Here is a 25,557-nt window from a genome sequence, read left to right as displayed (position 1 = left end):
AGAGAGAATGAAGACAGAAACATGTGCACTACTGCAAAGGAAGTACATGGTTACGCAACCTGAGGAAAGTGCAGGAGAAGGAGAGAGAGAGTGGGACAGCTGCATAAAGAAGTGCTGATCACTGAAAGTGGATGGTACCTACAGAAGAGGGAGACCAAGAAGACGTGGGATGAAGTGGTTAGGACCAATCTCAGGAAGTTGGGCCTCATGGAGGAAATGACAATGGACTGAGCTGTCTAGTGATATGAAGTTCTAGAGAAGACCTGCCCATGTCAGCGAAAGTGAGTTCTAGAAGCACTGTGTGTTCCACCCACACTTAATACGAAAACTTCTCACACACTCCACCACAACAAACCAAACTACATTTCTACATCTCTTCTCTTCCTCACATCTCCACTTCATGCACTATGCTTATCTACCACTCCTCCATACTGTCCTCTTGGCCCTGTGCCACTACATCATTGCTCTCCACTAGCCCCTGACCTGTGTATTCCACCCACATACCCAGTTTCACTGTATTATTGCTATCTTCTAGCCCCCGACTTGTGTGTTCCACCCACACATAACAAGAAAAGTTTTCACTCACCCTACCACAACAAACCACTCTACATTTCCACATCTCTTCTCTTTCTCGCATTTCTTCCTTCATACACTATGCCTAGCTCTCACTCTCCAATCGTGTTCTCATGGCCCTGTCCCTCTGTATCATCGCTATCTGGTAGCCTCCCAACTCTCTATATATATCCAGGTTTTCGCCACTCCCTCCCCACCTCCACACTCTTTAATCATGCTTCCTTTGCAATATGCTGCCACTTATACTATGGTGTTCAAATTTCAAGGGTATGCCCTGGCACTTGCCACCATCTGTATTTCCCTCTTCCTTTACTCAACCATCCCATTATTCTGATTCCTGTCCCTTGTGAGTATGCCTGGCATTCTGCCACCATCTCTATCCTGCTGTCTCCAACTCTCTCCCTCTCCTTCTCCTGCACTTTCATCAGGTTGAGTAAGCATGTACTTCCTTTGCAGTAGTGCACATGTTTCTGTCTTCATTCTCTCTCTCTCTCTCCAGCCAGGTAATCTTGTACTTCCTCTACAGCAAGACCCCTGTTTCTGACTCTCTGTCTCACTATAACCTTTCATCATCCGACACAAGATCACCCCCTCCAATGCCTCCTTCTTTCTCGAAAGTTTTTTTTTTATGTCTTGCAAGTACTTGGTGACCCTGTCAGTGCAGGAGCCACTTAAAAGCACTCAGTCCATACTGTGCTTGTGCCATGTAAAAATCATTAAGTTCACTCTACCAAGTGGTTTGTGTCAGGAAGGGCATCCAGCTGTAAAAATCCTGCCAAAACAGTCACAGAAGTTTGGTGCCGGCTTGTCTGGCTGACTCTTGTGAAACCGTCCCACCCATGCTAGCATGGCAGGTGGACGTTAAACGATGATGATGATGATGATGAATCTTGTCTGTATGTGTGTCAGTTAACAATTCTTTTGGTTACCTTTAAAGCTTTACTCTATATTAAAATGTAACAAATGACAGCTGATGTGTTTTCAGATATTACTATCTTTCATCTTACTTATCAGCTGATATTATAAAGATATCTTATCTTAATCAGTATAGTCATTGATGACCTAATTAGCTGTAACGTCCTTATTGTTAAGAGAAATGGTAGGGTACTAAAGAGTACATGACTTCAATATATTTAGTTTATCTTTGTCCAACATACACAAGGCTCAACTTTGCTACACATCTTGTGGATGATAGCTGGGAAAAGGGTGTTTACTAATATAATCAACAGTAATAGCCTGTTAGCTTACATCTCCTAGCTCCTCCCCTTTTTACTTTATCATTATCATTGTTGTTGTGGGCTTTGTCGTAGTAACCCAATAAATCATTGGTAAATTTCACAGATTTGAAAATAAAATATATATTTATATCATTACATGAAGAGACCAAAGTCTTTAGTCTTTTAGTGCACTGAAATGATGGCGTGAATGAATTCTAGTAGCAGTCTAAAATAAGTACTAGTAATAAACTACTTTCTTTCTGTTATTCTGTTTTTACTTTTGATACATTACCCATTCTCATCTGACTAATTACACATTACTAAAGAGGAAACACAAGGGCTTCGTGTAGTTAGGAAGTGAACTTCTTAACTACACAACCATGCCTGCCTTTTGACCATGCCTCTGCACGTGTGTATGTACAAAGTGTATTCTAGAAGTCTTGAGACTTTTTCAGGGAAGACATTTATTTATTTCAAAGAAGTACAAAACTCTAATCTCCTTCTAAGTAAGTTCCTCTGACTTCAATGCACTTGTAATGCTCCAACCACTTCGTGAAGGACCATGCAGATTCTCAAAAGTAAAGGTATCAAGACCCTTGTCCCAGTCTCTTTCATCTTCACCTTTAGCTTGGGGAATAATAAAAAATCACAGGTAAGATGAGGGACAGTTTCTGATGCCCATCTCTGTCAAGTAGTTGGTTACCAGGATGGAACTGTAAATGGCTGTTTTGTCATGGTGCATGTGCTCTGGCTCTTTGTGATGAAATCTCTTCCTGAACTCACTTAAAACCTCCATAAAGTACTCTCTGTTGACCAACTGACCAGTGGGGATCCAGTGAAAGTAGATGATGCCTTGCTATAATAAAGGGATATCATCACGAATTTCCCAGTGGACATGCCTTGCCTAGCCTCTTGTGCCACTAAAAATTTGATGTTCAGATTATACAAGTTAATATATTGGCAGTCTGGAGCTTTTCATATGTTTCTGTAGTGTTTTTGTCCAGTTTAAAACAAAACTTTATTGCATAGCAAGCTTCCAAATTGTCTTCACATCTCACCTGCATTCTGCAGACTAGTCAACTGTGACAAGCAGCGTTATGTAGGATGTGTTTAAAGTGTTGTTATAGCCATTTCCTTCAATCTGGAATGACAAAAGTTGGCAATCAGCTTATTAGATGTACCATAATAAAATACTAAAATTACAATAATCTAGGACAGTTATTACTACCTCTCCTAGAAAAGTTTCAAAACTTCTGACATGCACTTTATGTGCGTGTGTGCATGCATGTATGTGTGGTATATCACAGTTCATCTAATTGATGAAACTTATTTACTAAGAGTATTCTACAACTAATTAGAAATTCTTATTGTAAATAGGCGCAGGAGTGGCTGTGCTTACCAACCACATGGTTCTGGGTTCATTCCCACTGCGTGGCACCTTGGGAAAGTGTCTTCTACTATAGCCCCGGGCCGACCAAAGCCTTGTGAGTGTATTTAGTAGATGGAAACTGAAAGAAGCCCATCGTATATATGTGTGTATATATATATATATATATAAATAAATATAAGAGAGTGGTCACTATATGGCTCACTCTAGCACCAGCTAATCCAAAAGGTTTCAACCACAAAAATACATGTTTCCCATGAAAGTCAGTACGATTGTTAGCTCACACGGACAGGGCAAATAAAAAATAACAAAAATACAGATTATTTTGGGACAATTGTTTCGCTATTAATGAATTAAATGTAATTTTACTTACAAAAAAATCCACTTGTAGCTCCTCAGCCAAAACTATCTGGATGAAATCCACTCAATCACACGCCAGATTTTACCATTAACGATAAATACGCGTGTGGTTCAATTGATTACATCCGACGTTATAATTCAAATGCCCCAACTAACAGCGCGCCAAATTTTCACGGAAAACAATACAGCATTTAGAAATAAATGCAGCATAATTATAATTAATTAATAAGGGTGAGAGAATTAGATACTAATTTAATAGTATATCTATTCTACACCAAGTGGCCTAGTGCTCCGAGAAACCTGGATTATTATAATATTTTATAATATATTATAATATTTTTACAAAATAAATATAAGAGAGTGGTCACATATGGCTCACTCTAGCACCAGCTAATCCAAAAGGTTTCAACCACAAAAATACATTTCCCATGAAAGTCAGTACGATTGTTAGCTCACACGGACAGGGCAAATAAAAAATAACAAAAATACAGATTATTTTGGGACAATTGTTTCGCTATTAATGAATTAAATGTAATTTTACTTACAAAAAAATCCACTTGTAGCTCCTCAGCCAAAACTATCTGGATGCGCGCTGTTAGTTGGGGCATTTGAATTATAACGTCGGATGTAATCAATTGAACCACACGCGTATTTATCGTTATGGTAAAATCTGGCGTGTGATTGAGTGGATTTCATCCAGATAGTTTTGGCTGAGGAGCTACAAGTGGATTTTTTTGTAAGTAAAATTACATTTAATTCATTAATAGCGAAACAATTGTCCCAAAATAATCTGTATTTTTGTTATTTTTTATTTGCCCTGTCCGTGTGAGCTAACAATCGTACTGACTTTCATGGGAAACATGTATTTTTGTGGTTGAAACCTTTTGGATTAGCTGGTGCTAGAGTGAGCCATATAGTGACCACTCTCTTATATTTATTTTGTAAAAATATTATAATATATTATAAAATATTATAATAATCCAGGTTTCTCGGAGCACTAGGCCACTTGGTGTAGAATAGATATACTATTAAATTAGTATCTAATTCTCTCACCCTTATTAATTAATTATATATATATATATATATATATATATGTGTATGTGTGTTTATGTGCTTGTGTTTGTCCTCCCAACATTGCTTGACAACCAATGGTGGTGTGTTTACGTTCCCGTAACTTAGTGGTTTGGTAAAAGAGACCAATAGAATAAGTACTAGACATACAAAGAATAAGTCCTGGGGTCGATTTGCTTGACTAAAGGTGGTGCTCCAGCATGGCCACAGTCAAATGACTGAAACAAGTAAAAGAGTAAATATATATAAACAAAAACAGTCAGAAGAAACCAAGGGAATTATTGTTGCTGGCAGTACTAAACATATCAAATAATCATATTGTGAGGGTTTTAAAAGATTTATTAAAAATTGTAGTGCCTTATTTGTCCTCTTGATAAAAACTGACCTTATTTTGAGAGATAGGAGAAGTATTGCTTTGAATAAATAAAATGTTAGTATAGATTAATTTAGTCAAAGCTTATCAAATTTTATGAGAAAATACTTTGATATTTAATTTATTTGGTTTTAGATGTTTTCTTTTTAATACTTCAAAGGGTCTGCATAGGTTTGTTATGTTGTAGTAAGCAGTTTTCTGATAGAGGTAAAATATTGTGTAGCATAGGTACAGCCAGTGTCTGACTATTTTGTAGTTTAGATAAGGTCAACTACTTTCAATCAAAAAATAAAAATTAAATTATCAAAAATATATTTTATAGAGAACACGAAAACATTATAATTGCTAAAATAATAAATAGAATTAATAATAGTTTTAAATTTTGGCAAAAGGCCAGCAATATTGGGAGACATGTAAGCTGACTATATCAACCCCAGTGCTTAACCGGTACTTATTTTATTGACCCCAAAAGGATGAAAGGTAAAGTCTACCTCAGCTGCATTTGAACTCAGAATGTAACAACAGATGAAATGCCACTAAGTAATTTGCCCAGCATGCTAAAATAAATAATAAAAGAATCTTTGAATGTTTTTCTCAAATACAAAAGAAAATGTTTTAGTATTCATATTTTGAACTAAAGGGCATTTAGTATAATGCTCAACTCTGCTGAGGGCAACATAAGATTGAAACCTTTTACTGCACATATCTTTAAGTCTCCTTATCTTTTAAGGTTACTTAGCGCAACAACCTGGCATTTTATAACAATATTTTGCATACTATCTGCATGCTGACATGCAGGTCACTACCTAAAAGGATTTAATCCAAGAAACGTAACATTTATGGGTTTAAGAACAAAACTTGCTTTTTTTTTTTTGTTCTCTTAGTCTATTTCCTTTGTGTTCTTTCATCCATGAATTTCAGTCTGATTTTTTTACATCAACTCTAAGACCCATGAATTTTATGTAACATTTTCAGGCCTCCCATAGCAAAGAGAGCAAACCATACTTTTCCATTCAGCTTTATCTGATGATCAATAATTTACCTTTCATTTCTGGAAGATTATCATCATGAAACTGGTAATATTTATTGGCTGTTATGAGACTATGATATTAAATATATAAATATATACATAATAATAATCATCATCATCATCATCATCATTTAACGTCCGCTTTCCATGCTAGCATGGGTTGGACGGTTCAACTGGGGTCTGGGGAGCCCGAAGGCTGTACCAGGCCAGTCAGATCTGGCAGTGTTTCTACAGCTGGATGCCCTTCCTAACGCCAACCACTCCGAGAGTGTAGTCCACTCTGAGAGTGTAGTTAATAATAATAATAATAATAATGATAATAATAATAATAATTTTGGCACAAGGCCATCAGATCTGAGGAAGAGTGTAAGTTGATTACATTGACCTTAGTGCTCAAATGATACTTATTTTAATGACCCTGAAAGGATGGAAGTAATAATATTGATAATAATAATAATAATAATGATAATAATAATAATAACTAATAAATAATTATAATAGTAAATACCCTGATGCAGTACCAGGTACTGGCTCTCATGGCTTCTGATCTTAACTCATTGGAAGTATTATCATGTATATGTTTTGTCTTGGTATAAAAGATGGACTACAGCAAATATTCTGCTCAATACCATAGATTTGCTAATCAGTTGTTTGACTTTAGCCAGTTGAGCATGTCCCTCGGTGGCTGATGATATGTGCATCTCTGATCACGAGCAGAAGTAGTGGGGGAACATCATAGCCATGTGTTGAGAGGGATTCTTTGGTGTTTGGATAATTCACCTCTGGAAACATGGGTGTTTCACTCAACATCCTTAAACAACCCTTATTCAAGGACCATTTAAATGGGATGGGCTACTTGACCTGAAGAAAATTCTAACTGGGCTCCCCACCTGCAAAGTCATGCACTGATTATCTTGATATGAGATGACCATGTCATCATGCACATATAGTTATGATTCATGTACCTTATCAGACGGGTAGTCATGATGGGTATACTGGGCTTCGTTTATTTTACCTCAATGCCACTTTGATGACATGCACTGCTCTCTCACTTGATGATGATGATGATGATGATGATGATCCTCCTCCTCCTCCTCCTTTCTACTATATTGGGGAGTGGGGCTAGTTAATTACATCAACCCCAGCGTTTAACTGGTACTTATTTTATTGATTCCGAAAGAATGAAAGGCAAAGTTGACATCAGCGGAATTTGAATTCAGAATGTCAAAGCAAGTGAAATACTATTTAGCATTTTGACTGGCATGCTACCGATTCTGCCAGCTTGCTGCCTTTAAAATTTTAGTAAGACCCCTTAATACAACTCCTGGGAAAGATTGAATCCTGCTGAGGATGTTCATTGTTGTTGTCTACATGTGTCTCTACCAACAAGACCACCAAGACAAATAATGATTTCAAATTTTGACACAAAGCCAGAAGTTTCGTGAGAGGAGATAAATCGGTTACTTTGATCTCAGTGTTCAACTGGTACTTATTTTATCGACTCCGAAAGGATGAAAGTTAAAGTCAACCTCGGCAGAATTTGAACGCAGATTGTGAAGACTGGCGAAATGCCCCTAAGCATTTTCCCCGGCGTGTTAAACATTTGGTGAAAAATACATCACTAAAAGTAGTTCAGATGTATCTTTCGGGTGGTGGGGTACATATGTCTCGTTGGCGAGTGGTGTGTGGAGAGAGTGGGAAGGAAAGAAAGAGAGAGTGAGAAGTGAGAGAGATGGGGGGAAGGAGGGAGATAGAAAGAGAGAGAAATTGAAATCAAATAGTATTAATAAAAGAGGAAAATAACTCTAGGAAAAAGAAAACGAAAACGATTTTATTTTCCAAATAGCAACACAATAAATACGTAAAGGAGGCGAATAAACGATTACCTATATGAGGGGTGAATAGGTCATACACTGATTCGAGGTTGAAATTGCCGAACTGATACAGATTAGTGTCACTTTCCTACAGCTGTCTTGAGAGCAATGTTTAACTCCTTAAACATGGCCTCGCTTCTACGTCTCACTCTGCGACATCGAGTAAGTTTTGTTTTGTGGCTATTGATGATCTATCTTCACTTGCTCCTTTCACATAGTACATGTATGCAGCAGGAGCAAGTTTTTGTTATTATTTGTTCATGCATTGAGAAATAATCTTTCTATGTCTACATGCACATGCTGTTACATGGTGCATATGTACGCAGTTCTTTATGCACATTTGTTAATTGTTACATGTGCGTGTGCATACGTAGTTATTATATATTTTTAGTATGTATACGTGTATTTTGTCCTTACTTTTTGTATGTATACGTGTATTTTTACGTGTACATATGTATACCTTATTTTTTTGTTTAGCCCTAGGTTACATTTTGTCTTCCAGACCTATGATAAAAGCTATTTAGCCATAACATTCCTTTTTTTTTTCTTTATTTTTAAAACTACTTTTACGCAATAGGGCCGACCCCGCTTAATTTTTAAGACGGTAGATCTGCGGGATATTTGGCTGCTATTTTTAGCGATCAAGCGACTATGTAGAGGCTTCTATCTTGCCCTTACATGTAGTTGTTACATGTATGCCTGCGTAGACGTTACCTTGTGTGTGTGTGTGTAAGTTTCTACATGTGTCTGCATATTACATAACAAAATTATTTACATGTATCTGCATGTGTCTGCATATTACATAACAAAATGGAGTTGAATGTAACCCATTGTATCTTGTTACGGTCATCGATCATTTTTCACTTAGTCTCTGAATTATGTGTGAAAACTTGCTCAACAACCTGCCTATTTTTCATGCATTCCCGTCAATATGTATTTACATGTAGGCGTAGTGTTTTTCAACTAGATGTGGAATGAAACCATATACAATGTTACAGAAAATGTTACTCACAGTGTTTTGTTTAGGTAACTTATTTCATTTAGTTAAATGCTCAAGGTACTGTTCACACAATATATACATTTCACTAGAACAATTCATGTTGACAATTACATAAAATATTTTTACCGCTTACCCTACATAAAACGACAGTTCTTTTGTATAAACTGACTTTACTGTATTTATAAAAGAGAAAAAGTCATGCAGTTATTGAATTTAGTTGCCCTTTTTTATTGGTTGCCTAAAATCATCCCAATACCATTTTTTTACTGTAATTTTACAAGTAAGCATGGTACTTAAGGTGGAAGATTTGCGGTAAATTATATATTGCAAGGTTCTGTATTACTTGGAAGTTTTTTTGTTCACTTGAATTTGTTTTTCCAAACCTTTTCCTTTTTAAAACCTGTCTAGGATTTTTCGGGTTTAAATACCACAGACAATCTTACTCAAAACGATGGCACTCACTTCTCACGACATACGAACTTATTTTACGAGTAATAAATTTTATGTAAAAGCAATAAAAGGTTAATAACACTAACCTTCTTTGCCCTTCAGTTATTTTCAACATTTTTGTTGTGTTTATGTAAGCACAATGCCTTAGATTTGTAAGTCCACTCAATCAGAAAGCATCACTTGAGTACTTTATCTTCCTGCCATGTATCCAGGAGTAGTTTCCTTATCAGTACCCTTATTTTACAAGAAACATTCATACGATGTTTTGAGATCATCTATGTAAGTTAGTGAAACATATAAATTAAACAGTTACTTTTTTTTTTTTATTATAGTGGACTATGTCATCCATCAGTATTATATATTTAAAATTGGAAGAGTGGGCTATGTGAGAACTGTCTTTTCTTTTTCCAATCACTGGCGACAAAATAAAAACTATTGACCATTTCATTGATGATCCAGTACCTCATCAATCTGTTGAACTCCGTGTCTTGAAATTTATAACAAATGTGAAAGCTGATTATCTGATATACATTTTTTTTCTTTTCTCAGCGACATTAGGTACCACTTTTGAATTACTGATATTGAAGGTACAATCCAATGTACCATATCAGTATCTGATACCCAAATGATTTCTTAAAAGAAAATCGTTAATCAGTTACAGTGAATTGTACTAGTAAATGCATGTGGTCTACCTTATATAAGATGTATATTTTAGATCAAACTAATTATACTTCCAGAATTTCAGTGCTTCTTCAATAATACTCAGGAAAAACGAATTTCCTTTCCTTTCTGAAACATTTATACACAACCAGCAAATGTTGATCAGTTACCTGTGAAAAGGAGAAAAAAAACCCCACAACTAGAATGGACACAGTAAACACTTTCACCTGACTGCCTTCAAATAATTAACATGGGGCAAAATCTTACATTTATGAAAACTAGAAAATCAGGTGGCAAGTGATGTAAGACAGAAATAAGCTGTCTGGGATCTGGATCTGTAATATAGCTTGAAATTTCTTGAATTCAAGTTTTCTCCTTGTGTATAATAGGACAGGAATTATCACCATTAGTAGCTTACTTATCTTACTACCTTTAGAAATGGATTGAGCCCCAGATGGTTTTGAATGTAGGTAGTAGACATGCTGATGGAAAAACAGATAGGCAGATGGACAGAGAGCTGCTCAGATATAGAGGTGCAAGTTGGAAAATAAGCATACTTGTGCATATAGAGTGCATGCATATGGATGTCATGTATATGCATATTGTTATTTTCCACATTACTGTTTTGAGCCAGACTCACTGAAGAACTATTTTCTTATGTCACATGTGTTGAAGTTTGGCAACAGCAGTGTTTTTAGCTTAGATACCTGCAAAGCCTTCATCCATGTTGTAGATTTCCTATCAAAGCTTTCTGACTATAGGCTCCACTCATCTCATCTTATAGATATGTAGCTTCCAACCAGATCACACGATTGCAGAATATGTTGATAGAACTCTTTCTGTCCCACAGTCAGTCAACTCTGGTAATACCCAAGGGTTAGGTTTTGCCCTCCACTCTCTTTGACCTATACATCAATGACCTACTTACTGTCACATCCAACAACTCTCTTACACAGATGTTACAATTCTTCATTTCTTCCTAACCATCTCCAACTATGCATCATCAATACACAACTTAGACATCACATGCCAAACCTGCACTGATTCCATGAACAGTGATCTTGCGAATGTCCTAGTATGACCAAGTTCAAGCACTACTTATATCAAGAAAATACTGTTGCATTGGCCTACCCCAAACATAAGTAGCACTCACGGTTGCACCAAATAATACATTCTAAATATACTTAAGACTGGCCCTTCTCTTCCAGGCCATAAAATATTTCAGCCCCCAACAATCGCCTACTCTCTACAAAGCTTGAATGAGGCTCACAAAGGAATATTACTCCCACATCTGGGATATTGCTAAGCACTCAGGCATCCTAGTCTGCCTTCAAAGAAAGACCATTTGACTGATTGGCATTACAGGAATCCCTCGACTATCATGGGTGTTACATTCCAAAACCCCTTGTGATAAGTGAAAAATCCACAAAGTAGAAACAGTACTGTATATTTTTTATTATTATTTTTATAACTTGTATATATTTATTATATTATAAATGCAAAACAACACCACAGAGGAATTGATGTAAGCTTAATAAACTGCTTTAGGTGTACCACGATGTGGTGAGGGATTACTGCAACTCACTCACAGACATTCCAGTCCCTGGCCATCTCTTTTTCCTTGTCTTTTCTATTGTTATTTTAATGACCTGCTTCTTGGTATTGGCTGGTCTAGTATCTCTTATACTCAGGAATTCCCAACACACTTGTCTCATCAGTTCTCATTAACCTTTGTGTCCAAGATCCCGCAGGTCCTACACTAACCAGTATGTTTAGTCCTTCCACCTCAAAACACCATCTTTCTGGAACATTCTGCTCATGCCTTTCACCTTTCCTGAATGTGACCAAATGTTTATTTTTCAACATAGCTCCCCTTGTAGTTCACACACTTCTTCCATCAGTGTTGCTGTCCTTGAGTCCCATGGGTGAAGAAGTTTACATTCTGTTGGTCAGAACTGCAACAGTTTAAACAAAACATTAATGGCATCAAACTCATGACCATTGTATGAAGGTCTGGAGGAAGGCACAATGACCCTTCTTCTAGTCTTAATAAGTTTGGAAAAAAGTGGGAGAGAAAGCATGCAGGTTAGCAGCTTTATGGGTGCACTTGAATGTGAAAATATTGGAGCTAACAGGTTAATTTCAACTAAGTGTTTGTATAGGCACGAATGTGCATATCGTTAATTCACAAGTTGTTTATAAATCAGTGACCTCCAACTGACCAGAAAAATCTCCTCCCTACCTTACATTGATTAATAATCCCCCTCTTCCTTTCTTACTATTTTTACCTCCAACTTCACTAAGATTTTCTTTTCTTTTTCCCACCACTTTCTTCTCATGTATTTGGGAAAAAATTTTTCCGTTAGTATTGGGTTAAAGTTTGAATACAGAAGTAAAGAAGACCTACTTCTGCTTTTACTCACTATATTTCTGCTTATATTGTATTGGCTTTTGAACAATTTTAATTTTCTTTTCAATTCCCAACTGTGTCTTACTGCATGGCACTTTGGGCAAATGTTTTCTATTATGGCCCTATTTTTCTATTATTACACAAGATTCAATGCTCTATATCAAAGGCTTACAGTGGATTGCTTACCAACCTGAACTGTTAATCACTCACAGTTCTTTATAACAATAAGACAGCCCACCTTCTGTCTCCCTGTTTTAGAATCAATGTCTCCTATCTTCTCCCATTTTGAGAATTGAACTCCTCTTAGAGTTTTAATATCTCTTACATTTAGTGTTCAGTTCCAGTGTTTCCTTTCTTTTCTGTCTTCTGGTGCTAGAACAAGTAGTTTCAAATTATTTGGGTGTTGGTACCTCAAACGTGTTGTACAATACTTCAATGGGGATCTCATCCTCGTCGCCACTTTTCTATCCTTGTATGTTGGATATATAATGTAACTAAGCAGGGGGGAAATAAAGTATTTATATGACGCTCTACTATTAATATTACATGAGACTCAACACTCTATAGCAAAGGCTCACATTGAACTGCTTACTAACCTGAACTGCCAATCACTCACAGTTCTTTACTTTATAACAAAGAGACAGTCTGCCTTCAGTCATTTATATGTGGGGGTGGTCAGAATCTCTCCACTACAGTTTTGCTGTAAGATTGGCCATGAATGCTAGTTCTTTTTGTTATTTGACTTGTCAGCCTTGCATATTTTAGGGAAAGGGTATAGTAATAATGTTTGTAGTTCCTTTTCTCTGAGACATTATACAAAGGTTGGCTGAAAAGTTCATAGGCTGACCAAGGTACTCTCATAGAATGTGACCAAATGTTTATTTTTCAACATAGCTCCCCTTGTGGTTCACACACTTCTTCCATTGGTGTTGCAGTTCTTGAGTCCCATGGGCGAAGAAGTTTACATTCTGTTGGTCAAAAAAGTCATCAACAGCAGATATGACATCACCAGTGCAATACTGGTTTCCAGGCAAGTTTCTTCATGTTGGGGAACAGACGATAGATGGGGCCAAATCAGGAAAAAACTCATTGAAAGCCAGGACTTCTTCCTGATGAAAGAAGACCCTTTCCTTCCATTTTTCTTGGCGTTGGTTTTGATAGCCTTTTGTGACTGCCTCAGTAAGTTGGCATAGTACTTTCCATTGGTGGTGTGGCCCTTTTAAAGATAGTCAATGAATACAGTGCCTTCTCCATCTCAAAAAACAGAGGCCATTTCCTTTCCTGCACATGAAATGACTCTAGATTTCTTTGGGGCAGGTGAAGAGAGGTGTTTCCACTGCATGGATTGTCTCTTTGTCTTTGGTTCAAAGTAATGAATTTAAGGCTTATCCTGAGTAAGGAAATGTTCAAGGAAACAGTTGGATCTGCATCAATGAACTTTAGATATAGACCAATGTTTTTCTCAGTGATGGCAGTTGCATGACATCAGACTTTGGGTCATCTTCAACACTCTCCCTTCCTCCTCTAAATTTAGTTGCTCACTTTTGAACTGTTAATAAAGCTGGAGCATTGTCCCCTAATGTAGCTACCATGTCAGCATGAATGCCATTGGGGGCTAAACACACCATGATGCCAAATTTTGTTTCTTTTTAAGAAGTTGCTTTTGAAATCTTTTTTGAACAGCCAGGTGTCAGTTTACTTGGAAAGAAACAATGCAGTTATTAAGAAAAATGTAAATTAATGCATGCAAGATTTCACAGTTCTAAGCATCACTCCTTCATTGTTAGCCTATGAATTTTTCAGCCCACCCATGTATAGTGGGTATAAGTAAATGTAGGTCAGCAGAGAATCAAAATCAGGTCATGACCTTGCTTTGACAGGAGCTTGCTCTTTGTGTGACAGACTAGTGCAATCATGAATAAAAAATATTAGAACCACATTTGTGAATAATAGTTCATGATTGCTGTTTACTGTAAACTATACTGCCACAGCAGTTGCATGTTTAGCCACCATATAACAACCACACATGATTTAATGGCAGAATATTACTACAGCATTATAAGCCAATTATAGTTTCTACAACTAAGGTTGCTCAAAATACATTCTCACCAAAACTGAAGAAAAAGAACATGTACAAGTGAGGATATAGCAGAGTTTGAATATCGTAGAGTATGTTGAGTACTTGCTGATGAAACTTAAATCAGTATAGATTGTTATAAGAAATATATATTTCATATATACACATATATAGATCATCATCATACAATGTAAGCTCAAGAGGAACAATCAACTGACCAACATATATATCAGCTACATATATGGCGTTAGGAAGGGCATCCAGCCGTAGAAACACTGCCAGATCTGACTGGGCCTGACGAAGCCTTCCAGCTTCACAGACCCCAGTTGACCCGTCCAACCCATGCTAGCATGGAAAGCGGGCGCTAAATGATGATGATGATGATGATATATATATATATATATATATTTATATACATATACATAAATAGCTGATACAAATGTTGGTTAGTTGTTTTCTCCTCTTGTGCTTACATTGTATGGAGAGAGGGGGAGAGAAAGTGGAAGAGAGATACAGAGGAAGCTACCGTGAGTAGTGCAGGATAAGTACACATGCTAGGCTTGCTGGCAGGCAATGAATAAAGGAATGCTGCACACACACAGAGGAGAGAAAGGGTCATTGACCAGGAGTGTGTGTGTGTGTGAACTTCCATAATATAAAATCAGTATGGAGAGTAAATTTTTAATTTTTTTGAATACTGTTTTATTCAATTTTATTTGAAGATAATAAATATTTTTCTTTCAAAAATAATTTTTTTTATCAAGAAATTTGCTATGTTAAATTAAAATTGTACGCCACTTTATCTGATATTACCTATGGTGGCAGAAGTATACTTCTAAAGTTACGTGGTATGTGACAGGTAACATTCTAGTGTGTGTATATGTCTGTGTGTGTGTATATATATTGTATGTATGAGCATGTATATATATGTGTGTGTGTGTGTATAACATTCTGAGTCCTGGAGTATGCTATAGCTTCTCTCTACAGGTATGCATGATATACAAAATGGTGCTTAAATTGATATTTTTCAGTTATAATATACACCTTATAATTATGATATATTCTTTATATAAATGCGTGTGTGTGTATATATATATATATATAAATAAATAAATAAATAAATCCTTTTTGTATATGTAAGTGTATGCCATACTTTTATACTGTTATACCTCCTTATATCAGTACACACTTTAGGACTTTTCATAGTTGTTAAAATTTTTTGTATACTTATATTTTTAAATAAGGCTATATTTATTGAATCATTCATCGTATTATTCTGCCTCTGATCCCTTACTTTCAATCAATAGGTAATGTGTACCTCTTTCCCAAATAAATTCCATATGTAAGATGAGCTCATTGTTTGAGTGGTCTTTGTAATGACCTCTTAACAGTCCTATAAGGACAAGATATTATGGAGCCTTAATATAAAAGCAATCTTTCCTTTTAGCACTTAAACTGGTCTATATGTTCCTTATCTTATCTGGTTCTGATATCATTACCAAAATTTTATTTTTATACAACATAATAATACACAGATTTTCCTGTTCTTAATGTTTATCTAGATCTCATAATGTGTGTGTGTGTGTGTGTATATGTATATATATATATATATATAATATATATATATATATATATATATATATATATATATATATGTAGGTGTGTGTATATATGGCAGTCCTGGTTTAGGACTAATGTTGCTGTAATTTAGCCCCAGGAGACATTGTCTCCAGCTGGCTGTACGACACGATCTGTGTCCTTATATTTTCAAACAAGGCAATGTAGCACCCCACTCAGCTCAAAACAATATCTGTATATCGTGATTTCTGGGTTATTCCCCTTCATCAGCACAGAATAATTGCTTGGTTAGAAGTGGCTCATAACGTGAGATATTCAGTAACAGTACTTTGTAGTAAAGATTGTTTGCCGACATAACATGGCAGTGCTGGTTTAGGACTAATGTTGCTGTAATTTAGCCCCAGTAGTTTTCTAATTTATAAATCAGTGACTAGTTGTCACCTTGAAAACTATATTTCGAACAGGAATTTGTCAGTACCACCTCTAGCGGAGCAATTATTCTGTGCTGATGAAAGGAAATAACCCAGAAATCGTGATATACAGATATTGTTTCAAGCTGAGTGGGGGTGCTAGACTCCCTTGCTCAAAAATATAAGGACATAGATCATGTTGTATAGCCAGCTGGAGACGATGTCTCCTGGGGCTAAATTACATCAACATTAGTCCTAAACCAGGACTGCCATGTTATGTTGGTAAAGAATCTTTACTACATTATCCAAGTTGTTAAAGGTCAGCATCATTAATTCTTCTGCTTTTGTGTTTATTCTAAGCAATCTACCTTCTCCATATTTGGTTTCCATACCAAGTATTATTCTATACTTCTAATTATCTTGTATATTATCTTTGGCCATAGTTTGTCACAGACAAGTTCAGTGTTTGGGATACTTTGCTGATGCTACAATGTCACTGTTTATTGGCTGATGTGAATTTTAAAGGGACTGATAGGCCAGTTGTTTAGTCCCATGTCAGCCCTGTTGAGCAAACTTATGAACAAAGGCATTCAAAACCTGATATATCATTAAGGCATAGTGTATCTAGGATTATACTCTGGCCTAGATGCACCAACTTCTTCAGATGTTTAAGTTGGATTTAAGGGAAATTTGGCTGCTATGTTTAGTGTCTACCCATCCTGTCATTGTTTAAGGCATAATGTATAAACAATATTTGCCTGGGTATGCTTTTTTTGGTTTTTTTTTCAAGATCATGAGATTTGAGGGAGATTTAGCTGATCTTTCTAGTACCATATCATTCTATAATTGCTTAAGGCATAGTTTACCTAGGACTACAATGACTTTGATATATATCTTTTTAAGATGGTAAGATGGGATTTGAAGTAAATTTGGCTTATATCTGATAGGCTAGTTACCATGAAGAAGCTTCCATGGGATAGGTTGATAGAGGAAGTGTAGGGCAGGAGGTATTTTCAGTTTCTCTTAACTTTTCACTCTTTTACTAACACATTTCTACTGCTGTGAGTGTGTATGCATGCATGTTTCATTTTCATTACTGTTTTTTTTATTTTCTGTTTTGTTATATTACTTGACCTTCAATTTCATTGGCTGTTCAATTGTACATCACTTATAATCGAGTCTGAAATGCAGCATACCACTTGTTAACTTGCTGTTGAGACAGTAAAACAACTCTTGGGAGAACTAGATAACAGAAGGTCTTCAGAGAAGAAGTCCTCTTCATGCAAGTGTTTCGGCTGTTTTGGCCCTTAACTCCCTTACACTCTAGGGGTGGGGGTGGGCAGGCAACATCTAGGTCATGACTCCAGGATACTTCCCTGCTGCCACTTTCTGTGCTATTGATTTATATTTCTATGTTTGTTTTTTTACTTCCAGGGGTCTTTCTTGGGATCAGTGTCTCAGTTCCATACCCAAACATGTCGCTATGCAGCTGTAAGTTTTTTTAATACATTTTATCATTTTGTTTTTAAAATCAACAATATCTACCAGAAAAATAATTTAATACTTATAATAAGAATAGATGTTTTATTGAAAAGTTTTTTAAATTTTTGTTTTATAGAAATAAGAAAAATATGAAGTGCTCCCAATATGTAGTAGTGTCTTTATTCTTTGGTGTTGCTGCTCTGCCAGAGCATTGTCATGCTGTGGAGAGTGTGTGTGCTACTGTAATGTAGCACACACATGTGTGCTACTGTAAAGTATGTATCATAGTACCAAAGGTAATCTCTGATGAGTTGGTATCGAAATGGTTAAAGAGTTCAATAACTGAAGTAATTATTCCTATTTGGCCCAGTAAAAAAAACAATTCTTCTGTATTTAAAGAAATTCAGGTTAAAAAGAAGCAGTTTGAGTTGTTCATTTATTCAAGAATCACAACTTCTTAAATGTAATGGGACTACTAAATGCAACTTTTCCAGTTAGTACTGTTCATTAATGTTCATCTATTCAGTATTGTGTTGAAATGGAAGAAATATAGGAATGAAATGATTTTGTTGAATTTTTGCAGCCAACCACAAAAATGTTCATTGATGGAGAATTTGTGGAGTCCAAGACAAACAAATGGATTGACTTGCATAATCCTGTAAGTACATTTATATTTACACAACTACATACACATGAATATACTGAAACACATATACACAACACACATATGCAATCAAATACAGTCAGATATGAAAATAGAGAAATGTATATTGTATATAGATAGATACACTTAGAATACAAATGACAGCTATCTGGCTTATACATGAGCAAATGAGGGAGCATCTGTGTAAGTGCTCACTCTGGTAAAAATAGCAGCCAAATTTCCTTCAACTCACATGCTATTTTGACGAAGGGACATGTTGAACAGTGTTGTCTTAGATACACTGTGTCTGAATAAAAAGCAAGGTTACAGTAGAAATGGCTTGAGTAAAAATTATGCTCAGTCAAAGCTGAACGACAATACATGGCTTACACACACACACTACAATAAAAATGTAGACTTGATATGGTTCACAACAGATTACACCATCAGACTTAAGTTTGGATGTTCACATAGTAATATGAAACAGTTCTGTGGAACAAAAATGAAAATTTCTTGAATTGTCCTTTTCAAAAGTAAACATTAAATGTTAACAAAAAAAAAAAGAAGAAAAACCAAATCCCACCGTCTCAAATGTGGAGTGACACACTGCCGTCATTGTTACCAATGGTTGCCTCATAGAGGATCATGTTGTTTATGTTTCTGTATAATTGCCGTAAAGAAATATTCTTATAAACAAACATTTAGATCCACTCAAATATGTTTGGGACATGTTTGACCAATACAGAGGCTATTTACACTGCTAAATTCGCTGCAGAGAACCTTTCTTACTTTTGGTAACGGGTGCTTAAAAGCACTAAATCATTTCATGGTGTTCTCTGTCGGCAGAATGGCGAACAAATTTCTCACTCCTTGACAACCATCAATACCATTTACTACAAGGGAGACAACCCTTAAATGACTACGGAAACATTTTTTTAAAAATAGTAAATCAGCATTAAAATGTGCTGATCATGCTTGATGCCACTCCTGGCTAAACAAAATATTGTAGTGGGCACGAGAAATATTGTGCCCACTATTTGTTTATTCACAAATGTTGTGAATAAACAAATATTTGTAATAATGTGTAACAGTAACTTTTAACATATTTATATTTTTACTGTGATTATATGGTTGTATCATTCATCTCTTTTAGTGAAGAAATATTTAAGTATTTCTACTTAATTCCATTGAAATTTAATACTAAGACTATTAATGTTGGAGCTTACATTTTTCTTGTGTAGAGTATATATGGTTGTATGTGGGCATAAATAGTGTACTAATAGATCTACCTATATTTAAGTCTATCTCTTTATCTCTCTACCTGAATCTATCCATCAATCAAATGAACATATTCTATCTACTTCACAGGCCACAAATGAAGTCATTACACGGGTGCCACAATCTACCCAGGAAGAGATGAATGCAGCTGTAGAGTCCTGCAAAAAGGCCTTCAGTTCATGGCGCAACAGTACCATCCTGACTAGACAGCAGTGCATGTTCAATCTCCAGCAACTGATCAAAGACAATATGGTATGTTACTCTGTTGGTGTGTTTTGATAATGGTTGTGTTGGCAGTGGTATTCTGTAGCTCTAGATCAGCCCTTACCCACCAGATCTATGATTAAAGGCATTCCAGCTGTGTCCATCCCATCTTTTTTGAGTTTCAAGAACTACATTGTTGGTGTATCTTTTTAGTATATTTAGCAATATGGTATGATATAAGGTTGCTTTGGCTATTATTTATAGCCAGTTGATTTGAATGGTAGACTGTGTGTGTTGTTATTTAGCCTCAGGTGAATCCTGATACAGAGTAGTCTTAAAAAAACAAAATAAAACAAAAAAAACCTTAGAGTTATAACCATCCCATTAAAAATTTTTTTTTTAATCCTAATGTACCCTGTGTTATATTACTAGATGTGCCCAAAGTGGTGAGCTGGTAGAACTGTTAGCATGCTAGACAAAGTGCTTAGCATCATTTTGTCAGTCTTTACGTTCTGAGTTCAAATTCTGCCAAGGTTACATAAAACAGTTTAGTATGATTTAAAGGAGTTTGATCACTGTTTCTAGTTGTTCAAGTGACTTCATAGAAGCCCTCTCATTGTGACTGGTGTTTGTGGAGGTATACCTACAGCTGGTGTTCACATTTTATTTTATTCAAGTGTTTATTGGTTTTAAATAAAAGGTTTTTGTGATGCTTTGTTTTAAATGTTTGTTTTTGTAATGTTTCAGGGAAAGCTGGCACAAAATATCACTGAAGAGCAAGGAAAAACTCTGGTTGATGCTGAAGGAGACGTTCTTCGAGGTCTACGTAAGTAGTTTCATCGTATATTTGCATGTTGAAGGGGTCTGTAACACTATCTCTTTTGTTTCCTTGTCTTGAATCATGTCAGAGAATAAGGTTGTCTGTGACACACTTGGTTTTCACTGCAATTGATATCTTTTTACTGCTTATTTTTTGGACTGCATACTGAAAATCTTAATACAGAAAGAGTTTACTTCAGAAATTGTCTATGGTTGAGACATTTGCCACATCTCATTCAAAGTGTCTTGTTCACATTCCTTGAACTTGAACCTCAAACAAAATTAAAGAACTGGTGCTTAGCCATGTGACAATGCTTAATTTTTTTGTGTTGTTTTTCTTGTCATTCTAAGCCTTTAGCATTCAGATTATTCTGTCAAGTGTTCTGCTTATTTATTCATATTGTTCTGAATTAATCATGATATATCTTGTAGCATTGAAACTTCTATGATGTGATTGCTTATTTGTAGAATGACATTGAAGGATAGGTGTGAGAGGTCAGATCTGTCTAGCTTGAACATAAAACATAGATACAAACTTGTTAGCAGTTCAAATATACTTGAGGCATATTCGAACCCATGTCTCAAACGTATTTGAACTAGTAACAAGGTGTATTTATACACATCACTGTTTAGTGCTGTCACCCCCTATAAAACATCGACTATTTGGGATGCTCATGGCCAGTCTAAATGCTAAAGGCTTCAGGTCAGCAAGAATTATGATTAAAGGTATTCCAACCATGACCATCGTATTCTTATTCAGAGATACTGTATTTGGGAGTGTGAAATGTGTCCTGTTTTTAAGATGGTTGTTTGTGGTTTGTAGGATTTAGCTGCTCTTTCTAGTGGGTTGAGCAACAACATAGAAGCTCTCTCATTGGCTGATTTAAAAATAAAAGATAAGGGTAGAAGACTGAAGTATTAAAATAAATTTATTTGTCTCTATATCTTGTACTGCAGTGATTTTCATCACTTTCCTTTATATATTCTGTGACTTGTATGCTGACCATCAAGTGTAGTACTGAGCCATTGATTTACTACTAAAATCTTACTTTGGGTTGGTAGTATGGTAGTTAGGGCATGTTTTGTGTAAGGTGATGGTCTTGGTACATGTGTTAGGTGATGTTATAGCAGTGAGTGTGTGTTGTGTAAGTTCAGAAGTCTGAAGAAGCGGATGATGGTCTGTCCCAGCAACAATTAGTCTATAGATAGAAGCATGGCTGAGTGATAAGAAGTTTGCATCTCTACCACATGGTCTCAGGTTCATTTTCACTGTGTGATGCCTTGGACCAGCCAAAGCTTTGTGAGACAGAAAATGGAGTGACCTCACTGCTTAGATTGAAGATCTGAACTAAATCTCTTAATAAAAATATACAGTTAAGTAGACTATAAATACTTCAAGGAGTTCAAGGCATACAACATAATAGATGGGTAACAAACTATTGATCCCTAAATCAATAGTGATACTGCAGTGAGTCTGTCAATTGTATGAGGGTGAGTCAAAAAGTAATGCCATTTTGTTTAGGACAGGTATAATTACCAACACAGGAACATGTATCATACATCAAAATAAAACCGGTCCTCTGTGGATCACATTCCTACTTCTCAACATAGTCACCATTTATCTCAATAGCAATGTTCCTCCTTTGAATGAGAGCATGTATCCCTGCCCCATAAAATTCTGTTGATTGTTCTTTGAGCCACTTCCTCGTCACTGGAATAATGTTTGTCTTTCAAACCCTCTTTCATGGGGCCAAAAAGATGATAGTCTGAAGATGCTAAATCTGGTGAGTGCAGGCATTGACCCTGTCAGTCTTGTGTTTGGTAGTCAGCTCTCTTGGTACCCAGCGGGTACACACTTTTGAAAAGCCAAGTGATTCAACAATGTTGTAAGCACTTCTATGGCTCACTTCAAGGTTTTCTGCCAACTCATCAAGAGTTATGCGCTGTCTTCTGTGATCAGAGCTCTGCGTTTGCTTTATTGGCAGGATTCACATAAGCAGATGGACAGCCAAAACGGGGTTTATCGGCTACACTCACAGTTCTCACCTTTTCATCTTTCAGACAATGGACCCACCTGCACACATTGCTATAATCTAAAGTATTCTTCTTAAAGACATTTTGTAATCGTTGGTGAGGGTTTTCCTCCTCAGCAACAAGAAATTCAATCACTGCTCTTTGTATGAAATAAAGAAAATGGCATTACTTTTTGACTCACCCTCATAGTTGTCAAAGAAGAAACAAAGAACTGTAAATATTAGTTGTTCTTAACCATTTATACAAGATGCTTTGTATTTTCAAAAAGATCACTTGGATTCACCTTATCCTTTTTCTATCTTGTTTCTTAATATATTTAGAGGTTGTTGAAACTTGCTGTAGTTTATCTGCTACGTGCCTTGGTGAAACTTTAACTGGAATTGCCAAAGACATGGATACTATGACTATCCGAGAACCTCTTGGAGTTTGTGCTGGAATCACACCATTTAATTTCCCTGCTATGATACCTTTGTGGGTAAGTAAAGTTTTTTTGAGTTACTTAGAAGATAAAGTAGTTTTGATATTGCTCAAGAATGTATGGCACCTTTTGTTATCTCTGCGTCTGTATAGTAAAATTATAGATACAAAAATCATTGTGTTCTTTATACTTGATGGTATATTTAGCAAAGTTATTCAGCTGTGCATTATGTTCTTGCTCTATAATCCTTTAGCATTTAAACCTCCCACATCTGGCCCAAATATTCTACCTCCTTTATGTTCAAACTAGTTAGATCTAGCCTCTCACACCTATCTGACAAAGCTATGAGATAATGCATGATGAACTCAAAAGAATGTGCATAAATATGTATTACATTTGACAGAATACTTTGAATGCTAAACAGTTAGATGTCTCAGAGAAATAACTATATAAATTTTCTTCATGTGACCATTGTAATTGTGTAGTTCCAAGTTGTAATCAAAGAATAATCTCTACTTATACATATTTTTCGAATGATGAAACACAAAGTAGATAAAGCTATAAATAATAGCTTGTAAATGTTTGGTTAAAAAAATCCTTTGGATTGAAAAAGTTAAAGGCTGCTCAAAATTAGTGCATAAATATAAAATCTTATAAAGTTTGATACCTCTATAGTTTTTTTTTTTTAATCACTGAAGTTTTCTTTCAATGTTCTCCATTGTTAGATGTTCCCAATTGCCTTAACCTGTGGTAACACCATGCTTCTTAAACCCTCTGAGCGAGATCCAGGAGCTTGTATGATTCTTATGGAATTAGCAAAACAAGCAGGCTTTCCTGATGGTGTTGTGAATGTTATCCATGGACAACATGACTGTAAGTAAAAAGAAAAAAAAATCAGTTCTGTTTCTCCACCAGTTCCCTGAACAAATTTATTAAAAATAACTCTTAATCAGTTTATGTAAAAGAAAGGACAAAACCTATAGCTTCTTTTGGACCCTTTCAGTTAAGAGACAAAGATAATGTAGAGAAAACGTAGTCAGGTTGGTGTAGGTTTTATTCAATTTACAAAATTCATTAGTAATGGTAAGAAGAACATTACATCATCATCCACATTTAATGTCCATCTTCCATGCAGTTGGTTGGCTTGCCAGGAACTGGCAAGGCCTGGGGTTGCACATGTTCCATAGTCTGTTTTGGCTTGGTTTCTACAGCTGGATGCCCTTCCTAATGCTAACCAAAAGATAGGAAGATGGGCAGTGCCTGTGTCTTGCCATGGTTGCCTAGATTGTTGAGTTTGATGCAGTTGATGTTTAGCTGTAATCACTATTTTATCATCATCATGTTAGTATTCACATTTTCATCTGGCGTTCCCAGTACGACCACCACAGATGATGACCGACTGTCCCCACACATATGTTACCAAGGGTGCGAATATGGCCACATCCTATGTTTGTAAATATATTGGATCTATCAGTACTTTTTTCAAATGATGTTTTCTTAACCACCAGTCATCTTTCAGTGTGCCAGAAAGATGGTTTGTCATGCCCCTGGCCTGCCATGTGTGGCACCTCAAAGATCAGGGGTCCCTATGTGGTATCAAGTGGAAAATAATTGATCATCCAGGCCTATATATTAATGGAAGTGGCCGTTGCAAGATCTGCATTGTGGAGAGAGTCAAAATTCTTAAGGACTATACGAAACCTGGTGTGCTAAATAGTTGTAAAGAAGGGTTTTCTAAATGTGTCCACTTTAAGCACTACCTATTGGAAAATTGAATCTCCGTGTTTGCTGGTTAGTCCTTTTCAGGTATATAAGGGTTGTTTTATCCTCTGATACAGGGGAGACAACCCATTCCCATTAACTCATGTCCATGGCGCAGAAATTTTAAATTTTTGTCATATAGTCTGATGAGCTGTCCACAAAGCTTTGGCTTTGTGGATACGAAATCTTGGGTAACTCTGTCCAAGATATAGAATTTTTTGTTGTAACAATTACTGCTCTATTCTTTAGACTGTGCTTCTTTTCTGATATATGTTTTATTAATTAACTATAACTATATATATATATATATATAATATATATATATATATATGTGACAGGCTTCTTTCAGTTTCCATCTACCAAATCCACTCACAAGGCTTTGGTCAGCCTGAGGCTACAGTAGAAGACACTTGCCCAAGGTGCTACGCAGTGAGACTGAACCTGGAAC

General features: G+C 36.0%; 1 protein-coding gene across 1 annotated transcript in view; it reads left to right on the top strand.

Annotated features, from left to right (window-relative positions):
• The first annotated feature begins 7,885 nt into the window (after positions 1-7,885).
• The window catches only part of LOC115217127 (probable methylmalonate-semialdehyde dehydrogenase [acylating], mitochondrial), a 31,464-nt gene continuing 13,792 nt past the window's right edge, over positions 7,886-25,557 (top strand). Inside the window, exons 1-7 of the mRNA XM_029786730.2 lie at positions 7,886-8,047; positions 17,905-17,961; positions 18,536-18,610; positions 19,964-20,125; positions 20,825-20,903; positions 23,251-23,405; positions 24,074-24,221. Coding sequence (XP_029642590.1) covers positions 7,994-8,047; positions 17,905-17,961; positions 18,536-18,610; positions 19,964-20,125; positions 20,825-20,903; positions 23,251-23,405; positions 24,074-24,221 — 730 coding nt within the window. The 5' untranslated portion in view covers positions 7,886-7,993. The remainder of the gene's footprint in view (positions 8,048-17,904; positions 17,962-18,535; positions 18,611-19,963; positions 20,126-20,824; positions 20,904-23,250; positions 23,406-24,073; positions 24,222-25,557) is intronic.

The sequence above is a fragment of the Octopus sinensis genome, linkage group LG11 (genome assembly GCF_006345805.1).
Source record: "Octopus sinensis linkage group LG11, ASM634580v1, whole genome shotgun sequence".
NCBI classification, from domain to species: Eukaryota; Metazoa; Mollusca; class Cephalopoda; order Octopoda; family Octopodidae; genus Octopus; species Octopus sinensis.
Note: the sequence above shows the minus strand (reverse complement) of the source record. Positions and strands in the feature narration are given on the sequence as shown.